The sequence below is a fragment of the Hyaena hyaena genome, unplaced genomic scaffold, assembly GCF_003009895.1.
Source record: "Hyaena hyaena isolate Hyena2069 unplaced genomic scaffold, ASM300989v1 scaffold_818, whole genome shotgun sequence".
In the NCBI taxonomy this organism is placed as follows: domain Eukaryota; kingdom Metazoa; phylum Chordata; class Mammalia; order Carnivora; family Hyaenidae; genus Hyaena; species Hyaena hyaena.
In genome coordinates, this window is record NW_024081451.1 from 698,609 (window position 1) to 715,249 (window position 16,641).

Here is a 16,641-nt window from a genome sequence, read left to right on the forward strand (position 1 = left end):
TGTTTTTAAGGAACAGAGAAATGGGAATTATGCTGTGAAGTCTCCAGATTGGCTGATAATCACTTCTGGCTACTAATACACCAACCTGATGGAGACAATTCAGACAGATCTCAAAAGAGCCAAACATGATAAAATCTAAGGAGAGTGGTGACATTTTCAGTTCTACTCAAGAAGGAGTAAGCAAATTTTACCCTAACAACAACTACACATCTACATGGAGTACATAAAGCAGCTTTCTGAGGATACCTAAAGCAAATGATAGCAGGTTGACTGGAGAAGGAAATCAGAACATAAAGAGTCATTAGGCCAGGGATGGTTTTCCTGTTTTTTCTCCCCGCCCGCTCTCATTTTCTAGCCAGAGATCTTAGAATAGAGGAGGAACACAAAAATGCTATTCCTTAAAGTTGCATACAATCTCTTGAGTTTACCCCTGAGCTGTGTATGGATAGCTTTGTCCTTCAGAAGCATACTGACAACTTAAAGAACCAAAATAGGGAATAGAGGGGCACCTGGGCGGCTCAGTTGGTTAATTTTCCAACTTCAGCTCAGGTCATGATCTCATGGTTCATGAGTTCGAGCCCTGCATCGGGCTCTGTGCTGACAGTCTAGAGTCTGGAGCATGCTTTGGATTCTGTGTCTCCCTCTCTCTCTGCCCCTCCCCATTCACACTCTGTCTCTCTCTCTCTCAAAAATAAACAAACATTAAACAATTCAAAATAGGGAATGGATCACTATCCACAAGCCTATGGATCTTGTAAATGTAGAATGAATCTGAGTAACACTGCAGAGAATTTGAAAGTTGAACTGATATTGGAAACCTAACTCACAGGAAGTAGCTCAGGATTTGTGACCTGAATCTAACTGGATCAATTACCTGCTAAAATAGCCACAACAATGACAAATCAACATTCTCTGTAGGAATTAAAAAAAAACAAAACAAGAGTTTCATAACATGATATTTAAAATGTTCAATATACCATTCGATCTCAACATATGATGATCAAGGAAAATCTCAAAAATTCACAAAGAGAAAGACCGTCAATAATGTAAACCCTATGATGATACAAATGTTAGAGTTACCACACAATGGCTTTAGAGCAGCTATTATAACCATGCTCCAAGAAGTAATGATAGATATTCCTAAAATGAAAGGAAAGATAGAAACTATTGGCTGAAAAATAAAGGAAATTAAAAAAAGAACAAATAAGAAATTATATTTGAAAAATACAATGACTGACATTTAAAAAAAGTACCTGGATGGGCTCAAGAATCCAACAGAGATAAAGGAGGGAAAAAAAAGTAAGTGAACTTGAATAAAGATGAATAAATATTGTTCAGCATGAACAACAGAAAGAACAAAGAGAAAAGAAAAAAAATTACGGAGACTCAGAGATCTATGCGACACTACTTAAAATATCTAAATCCTGTCATCAGAATTTTAGGAGAGGATAATGATTATGGTGCTTAAATTAATATCTGAAGAAATAATGGCTGAAAACTTTCTAATTTGGCAAAGACATAATGCTAAAGAACCGTGATGCACAGAGAAACTAAAACAGAATGAGCTCAAAGAAATCCATGCCCAGACTCACTGAAATCAAACTACTGAATACTGAGGACAAAGAAAAAATCTTGAAAGCAGCCTGAGAAAATGATGCATTATATATTGTGAAGGAATGATTCAAATGACTAGATATCTCATCAGAAACCACATTATGTAAAAGACACTATGCGATATATGAAGGGGAGTTGAGGATGAATCTCAAAATGCTTACAATTAAGTCAGAAGAGATGGATACATACATGCATAGCCAGAATAGAATACTGTGCACTGCAATGGCATCAAGAAGATATCAACAGAGAGCCACAGAAGTACAAAGGATAAGGGAAATATTTCAGACAGATGGGGAGTTAAAAAGGCTTCATGAGGAAATTGCTGCTAAGCTTGGCTTTGAAAGAAGGAATTTTATTTTATTTTTAGTATACATGTATTTATATATCTCATTGCCTTTCAAAAAGATTTTGTAGTAAATTATAAAAATACATATATCCCAACAGGATAGAGTAATTAATTCAGGCTATCTGAATGAAAGGGAAAACTAAGTACATCAAAATAATAAACCATAGGTTCAATGACAGAAATGCCAACCCTGGGTCCTATAGAATTGCTGGAAGAAACCACAGATTTGCTGGTAGGCTGCTTGGAGGCCAGAAGAATGAGTTTATTTCTAAAACACAAAATAGGAAATGGGGATTTTAGGCACAAAATTAATAGGCAGGAGTAGAAAGCCCCTGGAAAGTGGTCTCTATAAAGCATGACAGCTTTGGGAGAATTATTTAACGCCATTACAAGGATGCTAAACTTTATTTTGTGTGAAACAAGGAGTCATTGAACTTTGAGATTTGGGAGTAAAATGATCATTGTTGTTCAGTAGTAATTCTGGCAGCAATGTGATGGATGGCTTTGGCTATACTAAGAAGCAAAAAACAAATCTGAAAAACAAAAAACCCCCAAAAACCCAAAAAACCCCCCCATGACATATTAAAGAGAAAAATGTAAATAAGTTGAAAACTATTTCAATTCTGTCATAAATGATAGAGTTGTCACTGATTACTAATATTAGAGATACAGTAGGGGCCTGAAGAGTGACTGACTGAGACAGCAAAGCATTATAATTACGAAAAAAGGCATTAGACCCCGGTGTCTTACTTAGCTCTTACTGTGTGGCATTGGAAAACTTGCTTGATTTATCTGGATTGTTTTTGTTTATTTATTTTCAATGTATGATATGAAGATTATAATAACCTTACTGACTTGCTAGTGTCTTTGTAAGGATTAAATAAATAATAATATATAAATAAATAATAAATATAAACATACAGAACAGAAACTGATTTATGGTCAACACTCAAAAAACGTCAGGCATTGTTATCATGGTTCCTTCCAAACATATCTGGGATATCGAAATGTTTTAAAAATTCAATCAGCCTTCATCTAAATGGCACTAAATTTTATAAAATAAAATTTGTTATTTTCTATCTTAATGGTCTGAGATGAATTTACATTTCACAAATCATTTCAGAATAAATAATACTTTTAGGTTATGATTATTTTTAATAAGTACAACAAACACATAAATAAAATTTAATAGACCACAGAACACTGTTCGTCTTGTTTAAAGACTTTGCAAGTTGGGCTGGATATATTCTCTTTGCAAACACGAGTCAAAATTAAGATAAGCTCCAGATCACTGCAGCAGCTAGAGCAATGGGGAAAAAATCCAGTCTTCTTAAGCGAGGGCGAAAGCAAAGGCTAGGCACGTAGCCAATGTCTGAGTCAAGTAGATGCTAGTACCAGGGAAAGAAACTAGCATTCAAGTCTATCTCAAAGAATGGCCTATACATTAGAAATGGGACAGGAGAAGACAATTGCGTTTAGGGCACTAGATGCAAGTATCTGCCTCAGGAATAACAGGGATCAAGCCTAAGGCACCAATACAACCAGGCCTGGCAGGAAGTGGCTGAGTACCAGGTCAGGGCTGACTTGTGTGTTGACAGTATGTAACTTTGGAGTGGACATTGGGCAAGTGGGTTCAGGGTCCTGAGGTAAATACAAAAGGCAAAGAGAGGGGCACCTGGGTGGCCCAGTCGATTAAGCATCCGACTTCGGCTCAGGTCATGATCTCATGGTTTGTGGGTTTGAGCCCTGCATTGGGCTCTGTGCTGACAGCTAGCTTCAGATTCTGTATCTCCCTCTGTCCCTGACTCCCTCTCTTCCCTGCTCACGCTGCCTCTCTCTCTCTCTCTCAGAAATAAATAAAACATCAAAAAATTTTTAAAAAAAGGCAGAGATCAAAACACATGTAAATGCTTTCTAGAAGTTGCCTTGATTTAAATACCCCTTTGAGAAGTCTTCATGTTTTATCTGTGGTCATTTCACCAGTTAGCTTATGATCTGTTCGTGACTTCTTTCCCATTCTCTACCACACAGAAGAGTTTCAGAAACTCCTTTCATCTTAATCACAGACAAAGTGTTCAGAGTAATACTGCATTACAACCTCTTTGGCATTATTTACATAAAAGTATCATAAGTAACAATTAATACATGATGATTAATACTTCAAAGTATTAGCAGAATTATTAACATAATTGATAATGCAAAGGGAATTGACCCAAGGAAATTTAACTGTACCATACCAAGAAGCAGAAAGATTAAAATTCTGAAGGTTAAGGATGTATTTTTTCTTTGATACATTAAAATTCTTTGCTTTGAGAATGTAATGAATAAAGTTAACTCAAAATAACTTTTACATGTATTTATATATGAAAAATATGTGAATGAATTGCTAGCCAACCTACATTATGTTCAGTGAACGAAGATTTAGTAGAAAGCATTTAAAAAAAATGTTATACTACCTCAAGAAGTATTTAAGAAATTCACAAACTCAAAATGCACTTGGCATTGGCAGTGTAATTATGTATAAGGCACAGTGCTATGCTCTGTGGGTATAAAGATGATCAAAATCATGGTACATGACCTCAATAAGCTTATGTCTATCAAGGAGCTAGACAGACAAGCTGATAATTTCAGTATAATATCATTAGTGCTTGGATGAAGCTATGAAGCACTGAGGCAGGGCTTTCTGACTAGCTGGGGTCAGGAATGGGGTGCAGGAAATGGCTATGCTCAGGAAAGGGTTTACGGAGGAGGAACAGCATGAAATGAGTCTCAAGCTGAGTTGTGTAACTCAACTAAAGAAGAAGAAAAGTTTATTTGGACACAAGGGAGGTGCATGAAGAGATTAAAGAGAAGTAAGATGAGTGATACTGGTGAAATAGGAAGACTGATTCAAATTATATTTTATCAGAAGGAAAGTAATTAAATTACTTTAAGCAGAAGAATATCATGGTGAGATTAGTATTTTAGATTGATCATTCTGGTAGAAAGGTAAAGGATAAATTTAAATGGGGGGGGGGAATGGAGATGGAGAAAGAATGATGTGCTTATTGCCAGGAGTTAAAGAGAAATGAAGTGGGCCAAATCTAGGACGGGGTAGTAAGGATGGAAGAATTCCAAAAATACATCGTGTGGGTAGGTGGACATGGTATTGAATTTGGGGGTATGGAGAGAAACACAGAATTGTACTCAGGTTTCTAGCTTAGGGAACATTGGGTACATAATGGTTTCACTAACTCAATATGGTAAAGGGAGGAGCAAGTGTTTCAGAATGTAAGAAGTCAATACTTGTTTGTAGGGAGGAAATGAAGGGAGACAGATGATAAGTCCGTTTTAGCTACATCAAATTTGTGGCTTTGTGTAATCACTCCTAACTTAACAGAAGTTTACTGGGCACCCATCACTAGTAATGAATGGATAAAAGATGAAATCTGACCTAGTCTATGATCTCCCATATCTTACTGTTCTCTCCCCTCCTCCCCAAGCTATTCTTTCTGTTCTCTCCACAATAGGAACATATTGACAACACAAACAGTATCTTGGGTGTGCTCAGGGAGAATGACTGGGGATGAAGAAGAAGATAAATAAAGGGAAAAATAGGCTGGGGAGTCCAGCCTAAAGAAAGGCTCTTCTTGAACTATTTCAATACAAAGTCTTCTGAAACTAGTTGTCTCTTCAGTTTGATACGCTGGTGAACATGGCCGATAGTTACATGGCCAATAGTTACAGAAAATTTAACATTTTCACCGTTCTTGAAGTATACAGTCTGATGGCATTCAGTATATTCTCCTTGCTGTGGAGTCATCACCACAACTGATCTGCAGAACTTATATTACTTTGATTTTTAAAAATTATCAAATGGCTTCAGAATTAAGACCCACTCTATCACCTGCCTTTCCATTTTATATATTCCACTTAGAGAAAAACAGAACTTCTGCTATGCACAATATATATATAGAACAACTCCTTCATAAATTAAATATCAGCTAAATCAGCAAAGAAGTTTTTATATTCTATCAATTTTTATGTTCTGTATGAAAAACATTTTGTTATTCAATTGAAACAAAGAAGATTCTTTAGTTAAACCATACCAATGTTTTGAAGACTAAATAGTCTCTTCATTTAAAGTGAAATTTAAAGTTCAGAACTCCATGTGGCTCTGGGAACAGTAGGGTATGCCAGAATGTGAAATGACAATAATGAGCCATCGTCTAGTACAGCTCTGGGCCCATGACAGACTGGAATAAAAGTTTTAAAAGATATGGGTTTAAAGGAGAGAAACTTAGAGGCACCTGGGTAGCTCAGTCAGTTAAGCATCCAACTCTTGGTTTTGACTCAGGTCATGATTTCATGGCTCCTGAGTTCAAGACTCAGATGGGACTCTGTGCTGACAGTGCAGAGCCTGCTTGGGATTCTCTCTCTCTCCCTCTTCATGCTCCTCCCCTACTCACCCTGTCTCTGTCTCTCTCAAAATAAATAAACTTTGGAAAAAATAAAGGACAGAAAATTAAATATAAATTATATAAAATTATTATTCATTTAACAATTGTATAGATCATGATAATTAATAGGCAAAAGAAATATCCAGTTAGTAAATGAAAGATAAGTTAACAAAAGTATCTTTCAAGCTAAAATTATTCTGATACACCATTTAGATTTTCATAGACATAACTTTTTAAAGCTGGGGAAAGGCAGTAAGCGATATTTACCTTACACTCTGGAGAGGGAGTCACAAGGATTGTGTAGGGCCTTTTTAGCTTGAGATCCATGGTAGGAAGTAACCATGAAGAGGGAAGACAGTGGAGCTAGGCTACTGGTTTAATTACTATTCTACCACTTTTTAATGTTTATTTATTTATTTTGAGAGAGAGAGAAAGAGAAAATGCAAGCAGCAGAGAAGGGCAGTGAGAGTGAGAGAGAGAGAGAGAGAGAGAGAGATTGAGAGAGAATCCCAAGCAGGCTCCATGCTCAGCATGAGCCTGAGCTCATGAATTGTGAGATCATGACCTGAGCCAAGATCAAGAGTTGGACACTTAATCCTACTAAGCTGCCCAGGAGCCCTTCTACTCTAGCACTTTTTATCTGTGTGGAATCAAGCAAATGATTTGACCTTTGCTTCAGTTACTTTATCTATAAAATGAAACTAATCATACAGATTTTGTGAAAATTAAATGTGGCAATACAGGTCAAATGTCTCACACTGTACATGGCACAAACTAAAAGCTTAATAAATGTTAGATATTATTATTATGACCATTAATGCTTTTAGGTTTTAAACATGGAGTAAGGAGTAAATGTCCCCTCTTCCCTGGGAAGAATCCAAAAAATTCAGTCCTTCTGGAAGGGGTTTGGTGTTTCAGTGTTTTTTAATTTATTATCTTGTGAAGCAAGCTGATGAAAACTGACCTTTCATTAAAGACAAGACTACCACCAGTACCACCACCATCATCTCACATCACAACCACCATCACCACCACCACCTCAACTAACATCACCAGCATTGCTGGTAGCACATCCACCAGTTCATCATGACCACCATCACCAACCATACATCACCAGCACTGTAGCACATCATCATCCTCATCATCACCACCACCACCACCATGACCACCACTACTTGTAGCAACATCTTTAACATCTCTGAGAGTATAAATGTCAACTTAGAAGTGTCATGGGGAGAGAGAATAATAACAGACAAGATACAAGTGCATACATGCTGGTAAAGGGAGAAAAGGAATTCTTTTAAGGGAATTTGGAACTCAGTACAAAGATAAAAGAAAGCATAGAAAGTAGCCAATCTACAGAGATTTTTAAACAAGGTTGTTTAGATTATTTTACATTATTTTAAACAATAAACAAATACAGAAACTTGGGGTTCAAAGTAGCTAAAAATAATATACCAGGAATAAACAAAAGATCATATTTATTTGCTGTACACAAAAAGTAAAGTCAATAAATTTAGAGTAAAACCACTGGAAAGGTAAAATTAAAGCTTCCCATTTACATGCTAAGCTGTACTGCTTGGAATCTGTAGCTAAATTTGTTTCAACTAGTGGTTAAGAGAAGGGCCTGGGTTTGATTTCTACTACCTATCTGACCTTGAATAAGTTATTTAACCTTTCAAAGCCTCCATTTTCTCCATCTGAAAAACGATGACATCCATTATTTAATGTTTATGTTAATATTTAACACATACTAGTACAATGCTGTATATTAATTATATCTCAAAGTATACTGAAATGTAACACCAGCACTTAGTACGATGCTTATACTAATCTAAGATTAAGATCTCCTGTCTTTCCCAACTGATTCTCGCCCCTCCCCTGCATCTTAACTATACAGTAAATGCATCATCATTCACATGTAAGAGCTAACCTGGATTCATCTCTTTCTCTCAGCTGCCTGGGAACTCATTAGCAAATTCTTCTTGTTCCACCTCTAGAATGTTGCTATAATCCTCTAGTTCCCTGTCACTATCCATGCCTGAGCCCAGACTATTCTAACAGCCTCTCTTCCAGCTGCTACTCAGTGCAATTCAATCTCCACCCAGTGGCCAGGTGACCTTCTAACATGTAAATCAGATGATGCTTAAAGCCTTCAAAAGCTTCCCACTGCACATAGAATCAAATGCTAACTCTTTGCCATCATTTTTTTCTACATGATCTGTCCCCTGTCCATCTTTTGTACTTTATCTCTTTCTGTTCTCCCCCTACCTCTACAAAGTTTGGTTTTGGTAACCAAAACCCTCCTTAATAGTTCTCTAACATATTGAGCTTTTAATTCTTTTTTCAAAGAGGCCTCCTACATCTTTTACTGTACTTGCTTTCATAACTCTTGTAGTCTGAAGTTCCATTTGTGATGAATCAGTTTGTTTTTATTTATATTAGTTTCTTATCCAAAGAGAAGTTTCTTGAAGACAATTATATTATTGAGCCTGTTCTATTATTATAATATATATCACTGATCATGTTTCTATTCTTAATACCAAGAGCATTGCCTAACATATTTTTAAAATATGACAAAATATTCACTATACAAATGGAAACTGAAATTTTAGGGGGTCTAAATGTCTAACTTAAATAATATAACATTATGGAGGGAAAAACAATAGGGGGAGTGTTCTACAGAGAAGGATGTCCTCAAATACCCAAATGGAGGCAAAAAAAAAAACCTCCAAAAAACAGATGGGTAATGATTCAGGGAGATTTATGTCTGAAGGCCTACAAATAATTTTCTCATATGGTGTTCTGAAATAAGTACAAGAAAAATTTTATCAATTTTGTTTTGTTCCAGAGCTGATAATATAATTGATCTATGGTATCTAAAGGTTGTACTTAGACTAACACAAATATTCAAAAGTCAAACCAATGCCAAGGGCATATAATCCCACAAACCTGAAGGTAATAGTCCTGACACACCAATAATAAGTAGAAAAAGGTACTTGGTGATAGGTCCAAAGCTTAAATATTGTGGTTATTCAGTTATAGGAGTATGTGATTAGTTAGTTATAGAAGCACATGATATCTGAAAATCAAATATCAAGTGACATATCATTTCAACTACTCTATACTCACTGTGCATGGGGTCTGCATCCATGGCTCCCCATCGATCTGCATTGGCAGAGACTTGCTAGTCCTGGAGGAAAATATTTCATTTTAAATATAACACTTAAATATTTTATATAACAGACTATATGTAAGATATAAGATGATGAGACCAGGGAATGCAAACAAATATGGTAATAGCTGGCTCTAAAGTTATCTCTTCTGAAAGAGACTTCAACTCTTGACTATTAATGAACACTCTGAAAAGGTATCTTGGGACAGGAGTATTAAGAGCTTCTTAGAAAGGGTGAGGATATAAAAAATATGAATATCAACCGAAAAAATGTAGGGTTTTGCTTAATGTATAGTCAGAATTCTTATAGCTGAAAAAGCCTCCTTGTTTTCATGAAAACCTACATCTCATACGTGGAGGAAAGGTGTTTAAGGTCTCAGGTTTACCAGTACCAACATTTTCATACAAATAACACCAATTATAACTGTGCTATACCCCATAGTTTCACCTTAGAGTCAAAAAAGACTTTTTTTTCCTAAAGGTAAAATTCTGGAAAAATGCTTCTTAAGAAGTTTTAAATTTAACACATATATAAAATCTTACTTTACAATAATTGATTATTTAATCTTATAGAAATGATGGTCCATGAAAGGACTTAAGTTAATGGTGCTTGAACAGTGTTTCCATTGGGTAATATGCCTGGTGGGTACTTTCAGGCTTCAGCAAACTAAACTGTAGGGGAACCATTTCAGTGGAGATGAAATTTGTATGTTAACATTGTATCCATGGTCTGAACAAGAGGGTACTGATTCATATAAATCTGATAAGTCATAGCTAAGTAAAACTTTGTAAAATATGCCAATTTCCATTAGTTTGAAATATCAGTATAAATTATTGATAATCTGAGGCACAAATAAGGCAAATGTTATCAATGTCCTGAATACTTTTAATTAGCTTATACTTAAACCATCTCAATCCCCTTTCTCAATTATAGAGCAATAGCTACCTGATGACCACAGAGGAGCACTGAGCCAGCCGCCGCCCAGCACTTTTCAGGCCCGTGTATATTTGTCCCATCTCCATGGCTCCTTCCAAGCCAACCACCTCCAGCAGCTGGTCACTCAGATCTGAAAGAAAACAGAAGCCTTGTAAGTTACAGTGTAGATCCATATGTATACAACTTCATGCCCTTAGATATTATGAAGATGAAAAATGAAAGCTACTTGACAAAGTAAGCTTGTCTTGGATTCTGAAAGTAATGAAAAGATGGCCTATGTCTAAAGCTCTCAGTTTAACTAAACCCCAAGATGCTGTGGGAAAAGATCTGCTGTCAGCTTGGTCTAAAACAAAATGGGAAGAATGAATTTGTAGCCAAATAATGCCAAAGAATGTACCAGTAGTTTTTAACATCAACAAACTTGTTATTCCACATGTATATATGGAACGTTTATACATTTGGCAGCAAATACACATTTCAACACTATAAATAAAGGATGAGGATAAGCTGTCAAACATGATTTTATTACATTACTCGAACAAAAGACCCTAGAGATCATGGAATTAAGTTTCTCATTTTAGAGATAAGAGGATTGAGTCTCTAAATCAACGAGTGACTTGTCCATAGTGATAGGTAACTTTGTGCAGAAGTTCAAGAAACAATATGAGTTTCTTGAAATGTTTTTTTCTGATGATAAAAAATATGCTACTAAAATACTACTTGGGCACCACCTAAATAATTAGCACAGTGTAATTATTATTATTTGTTTTAAGAGGACAGTAGAATGAAACTAATAGTAATAGCTCTTGCTTGCTGAGTGTTTACTAAGTGCCTGTTGCTGGACTCCTTTGGTTCCCCTTAAAACCAACTGAGGGTAAATATGATTATTCCTATTCACAGATAGAGAAACTGAACAGTAGAGAAGTTAACTAATTTATTCATATTAACATACCTAGGAAGTGACACAGCCAAAATTTCAACGCGATTACTTTGATGCATAACCACTATGCACTTTATATATCAATTATATAAAAAAGAGAGACACAAAGATTATAGAAATTCTTCTTACATAGGGAAAGAGGTTGGACTGTGCAAGCATCAAGGTCCCTTTCCAACCTGAAGACTTTGGCTCAGCCAGAGGCAGAGATTGCCCTCACATCAGGAGAATCCCACAGAGCACAGGCCTGACATGCAGCTGCTGCCCAGCTTACTTATTGAGCTCAGAGTGCCTCGACCCCTGAGAGGGAGGCAAAATTCCAGGTGCATATATATGGTCCTTTTATATTTTAATATTCTTATGTATCCCCATGTTTTTTTTCAAATGTGAATAAAGAGTTTAATATTGTAGTAGCAGAACAAGCTGGAGATTAGAGCAGAGAGTCAGAGAGCAGGATGATTTTACGAGATAATAATGTAATAGCTTGTCATAGCTGAGGTTGGACTTGCAGAAAAACAAGCAAGTGTGTTCTGTATGAACTCCATTTTGTATGGAAAACCCTCTTTCCCCACTATGGATCCACTACAGCATGGAGTTCACAAATGTAGATACATTTTTAGTGTAGTTCAAATGTATGGAAACTAAGCACTCCGAAATCTCAAAATTTGTGAGGCTTATGATCATCGGCAAATATGAGCCCTTAAAACAGAAAGTGAGACCAAGCCACTGGATTTTTTTTTTAAATGAACTGATTAAAAAAAGCTATTCTTTTTTTTAAATTTAAACTATAGCTGCAGCTGAGATTTCTCCAAGTTGATACAAACTTCCAGCTATAAAAATCAAATGTTAAGAAGTCATACATTCATTCACCTTGCTGTTCTAAACCCTATTTAGTCTTATTTCTCATGAAACTTATTCTGTGTTTCTAGTTTAAATTTATGTTGCCAAGAACAGATGGACAAGGAATGGAAACATATTCTTTCAGCTGTAGCCCGCACTAAAATGTACTTGGCTCTATAGCCTGGGTGTTAATATACGCATTTCTTAGATATATGTCAACCAGAAAACTACGCTGTGGCAAGCACTAAAACCCCAGATGTGTGTCTGGTGATATTTATAAAACAACAACAACAACAACATTGAAGTTCATATGAAGTATTATATATTTTGCAACTGCCTGATTCCTAAAAAGGGGGAATTTTGTGCTAATCTTGTAATGATCTGGTTGATAGGAACTATTCTACAAGAAATAAAACACTTTCTCACGGCAGTTAATCTGTGAGCCCTAACTTTTCCATGAATCACAGGGATTGTCTAATCCACACCATATTGCTGCTGTCTACCACCCTCCTTCTGAGTTTTTTCTTTCTTTTAATTCATCTTTGTTTTTTCTCCCTGCAAAAATACCCTGAAAATCAATTCTACCATTAATAATCAGTAATGAAGATATTTCTTACAGATTTAGAAGATAGGCTTTCAAATGTTCATGTTCTTGATAACACAAAGAACTGCATAGAAATAGTGGAATATTTACTAACTTCAGTAAAAGTAAACTGGTATCATTAATTTCAGGTTAGTACTATTAATGTTCAGGAAAAAAATAAAAAGAAGCTCTAAATTTCTGCTGAACAAATTTGCTTCCCATTACACTTCCACATTTTAAAAATAGAGTAGTCTGCAATATCTGTGTAAAATTGATGCTTCTTACATATTGTCTTTGGGGGTTGGATCTTGACTGATTTCCGACAAAGACAGTTTCTATCTATAGAAATTTGAATTTTGTTTCTATATGTAGTATCATCTAAAAACATCAAAGACTTTCTCACTTCATATTCTAGCTAAACTTATTTTACATGCAGGTCCTACTGGCATGTCACGACCAACCAAATGAACCTACTGGATTGGTTTGCTACCTGGCTATTGATTTCATACATAAAAATCAAAGGAGTGGACTATAGCCCACGAGCCAAATCTGGCCTGCTACTTGTTTGTGTGTGGGTTGTTAGTTAACAATGGTTTTTATGCATTTACAAAGTGGGGAACATTTAAAAAGGATATTATATTGTGACATCTGAAGATTATATAAAATTAGAATTTTAATGTTCATAATTTAGATTTTTTTGCCTTTTTTTGAGGTAGGCAGAGAGAGAGAGGGAGGAGACAGAATCTCAAGCAGGCTCCAATCCCAGTGCAGAGCCCAATGTGGAGCTCAATCTCACAGGGCTGGGATCATGACCTGAGATGAAATCAAGAGTCAGGTGCTCAACCAACTGAGCCACCCAGGCATTCTCAAAATGTAGCTTTGATTGGAGCACAGCCACATTCTTTCATTTAGATTTTTTGGTCTATGTCTGCCTTCACACTGCAAAGACAGAGTAGTTGCAACAGAGGCCATACAGCCCACAAAGCCTAAAACATTTACTATCTGAACCTATAGAGAAAAGTGAGATTTTCACTTCAGTACTGCTGCTGTAAATGCTAAATGGCATCACAGTGAGGTGAAAGGCAGAACATCCTTCCTTCCTCAGTGTATGTATCCCTGAGGAAAACAGTTATTCTCAACTATGGAATCTCACCACCTTTGTGTTCTGTGAGGGTCTCATAGTCAACTGGCTATTGCATCATGAAATACCAAAGTTTCCAAATAATTTTACTACAAAAAAATAAGAGGCTTAATGTTCAACACTATGTGCAGTCATTGTGCCCTGGTGGGACTTTTGAGCATGAGAAAAAAAAAATGAGATGATACACTGGAAGGCATGAATCACAACCAGACCTGGTGGATACTGAAAAGTTAGCTCCACCTGTGAGAGTCACCCACTGAGTACTGAGACCTCCTGACATCCTGATATTTGGAAGTATGTGTCAATTCTCAGGAAATACTGCTTTTGTTCAATGGGAAAAGCAGTGTTTTCAGTACATTTCTGAAAGAGTTGACATGTCTTCCCAAATGGCTCCATGGGGGTAACAGAGGCAAGAGAATCTGACAAACTCGATATTTTCATATTTAAAATATAAAGTCCAGAACAGGTGCTCCAGAGGTAAGGAACTTAATGAAACAAACCAAAATGAGTCATATTAGAGCAACACTCTTTTTTTTTTTTAAGTTTATTTATTTATTTTGAGAGAGACTGTGTGAGAGCACAGAATGGGGCAGAGAGAGAGGGACTAGAGAGGGAGACAGAGAATCCCAAGCAAGATTCACATTATCAGTGCGGAGCCCGACAGAGGGCTCGAATCCACAAACCGTTGAGATCATGACCTGAGTTGAAATCAAGAGTCAGATGCTTGGGGTGTCTTGGTAGCTCACTTGGTTAAGTGACCAACTTTGGCTTAGGTCATGATCTCATGATTTGTGGGTTTGAGCCCCGGGTTTGTGGGTTCAAGATCTGCATTGGGCTCTGTGCTGATGGCTCAGAGCTTGGAGCCTGCTTTGGATTCTGTGTCTCCCTCTCTCTCTCTACTCCTTTCCCGCTCTTACTGTGTGTGTGTGTGTGTGTGTGTGTGTGTGTGTGTGTGTGTGTTTAAAAAAAAAAAGGTCAGGTGCTTAATCAACTGAACTAGCCACATGCCTGTAGAGAAACATTCTTAACATAGGGTCAGGTGACTCTTTAACAGTATTTCAATATAATTGGTGTCCTTCATTATCTCATGTATTTATATGAATTTTAAAACATGCTCTGAGGATATTCAGTAGATTTCACCAGACTATAACAGAAATGTGATAAGAAACACTACTTTAGAGTTTAATTTTCCAGTGGCTTTGTAAATGTCTTTCTGAATATTGTTAGTGCTAGGCCATTTTGTTACACAGGCAATCAGAGGGTTAAGAATGTAAAACCTGAGAGTCAGGGGTAAAGTATGGTTCAAGAACACAGGAGCAGCACAGCTAATAAGTGGGTAATATTTATTCACAGCTCAGTCTCTTCATTTTTGACAGTTATACTCTGATAACATGTCTCATTATGTAATTGTTTCAGACTGCCATATGTGAGGGAACTGAAGAGGACGCATTACAAACACAGACTGAATGTGGGTTGTAGCATTTTACATTTCGTAGAATATAATGTGTACTGAAGGGAGGGAAGGAGGGGCAAGGCAGGGCATGCTCCTTTGTGCCTGGTGTCCAGCAACACGCTGAGACAAGGGGGGAGGCCATGTCCTGGGCTGTACTCATTGACTCGGCAGGGACATTTTGTAATCACCATAAATTGCTAATCATATCAACATCTATTATGTCTCTATTTGGCCGTGATGTGTCCAGGATATCTATGGAGCTGTACCTTTGAGTGTGGGCAGATTGTATGCCGTCTAATGATGCTTCATTTACCCAGCAACTATTTGAAACACGCCTTAAGATCTAGAATAAACTTTTAAAAAGCTAAGATATGTATGAAGTTTATCCACCTAAGTGAATGCTTTGAGGATATTTCCTTCACTTGTGCATCTATTGTCCACTGATTCTTTATTTAGAAAGCTCCTCACACACATCAATGGCAGTTTTCCCTGACCTCCTAAATTAGAAAATGCAAAGAAGAAAAGGGGATGATTGGGAAAGAAGTAAAGCCACAGTTTATTCATATGGATAGCCCAAAGCTATGAAACATTAAAGAAGACTTTTGGCACCTAAGGGGACATACCATGCAATTTTAAGTCTATCAAGGAAATGGAGAGAGTTAATATATATATAGGCATTTTTTCATTTAAGACTCCCAATAATCCTTAGAGACTGATATTATTCTGCTCATTTTATTGGTGAGAGATGTTACATGTCTAAGTTTTCACATGCAGTTGAAAATCTGGTTTTTGAACTATGTATGCTTGATTCCAAATTCCACATTACTGGACATACTGATACAATAAGAGCTAACCATTAAGTGCTATCAGTGATGGAAGAGAAGAAAAAAACACTAATAGTACCATTAATACCACTAATAATCCTACTGCTAAGTCATTTCAGACGTTGTCACTAAATGAAAATATAATATAAAACTCTCATTCACAATGACTATTCCAGGTCATGTGTGAATTATACTCTGAAGAATCCTTGAAGAGAGCTATAAAATGGAAAATATTTTTTGGAATAAATTTCATCCAAAATGGTTAAAATGAAGAAAGTAGAAAATTAGAGTCTGGTATAGAAATAGATTAACTAGAATTGTTTGGAAAATCTAGCAGTATGAAATAACCTAT

At 36.4% G+C, this 16,641-nt stretch overlaps 1 protein-coding gene across 1 annotated transcript in view; it reads right to left on the minus strand.

The window, feature by feature from the left end:
• The window catches only part of LOC120221827 (diacylglycerol kinase beta-like), a 192,798-nt gene that overhangs the window by 22,673 nt on the left and 153,484 nt on the right, over nucleotides 1-16,641 (minus strand). Inside the window, exons 3-4 of the mRNA XM_039219420.1 lie at nucleotides 10,521-10,641; nucleotides 9,532-9,592 (exon numbers count right to left, since the gene is read on the minus strand). Coding sequence (XP_039075351.1) covers nucleotides 9,532-9,592; nucleotides 10,521-10,641 — 182 coding nt within the window. The remainder of the gene's footprint in view (nucleotides 1-9,531; nucleotides 9,593-10,520; nucleotides 10,642-16,641) is intronic.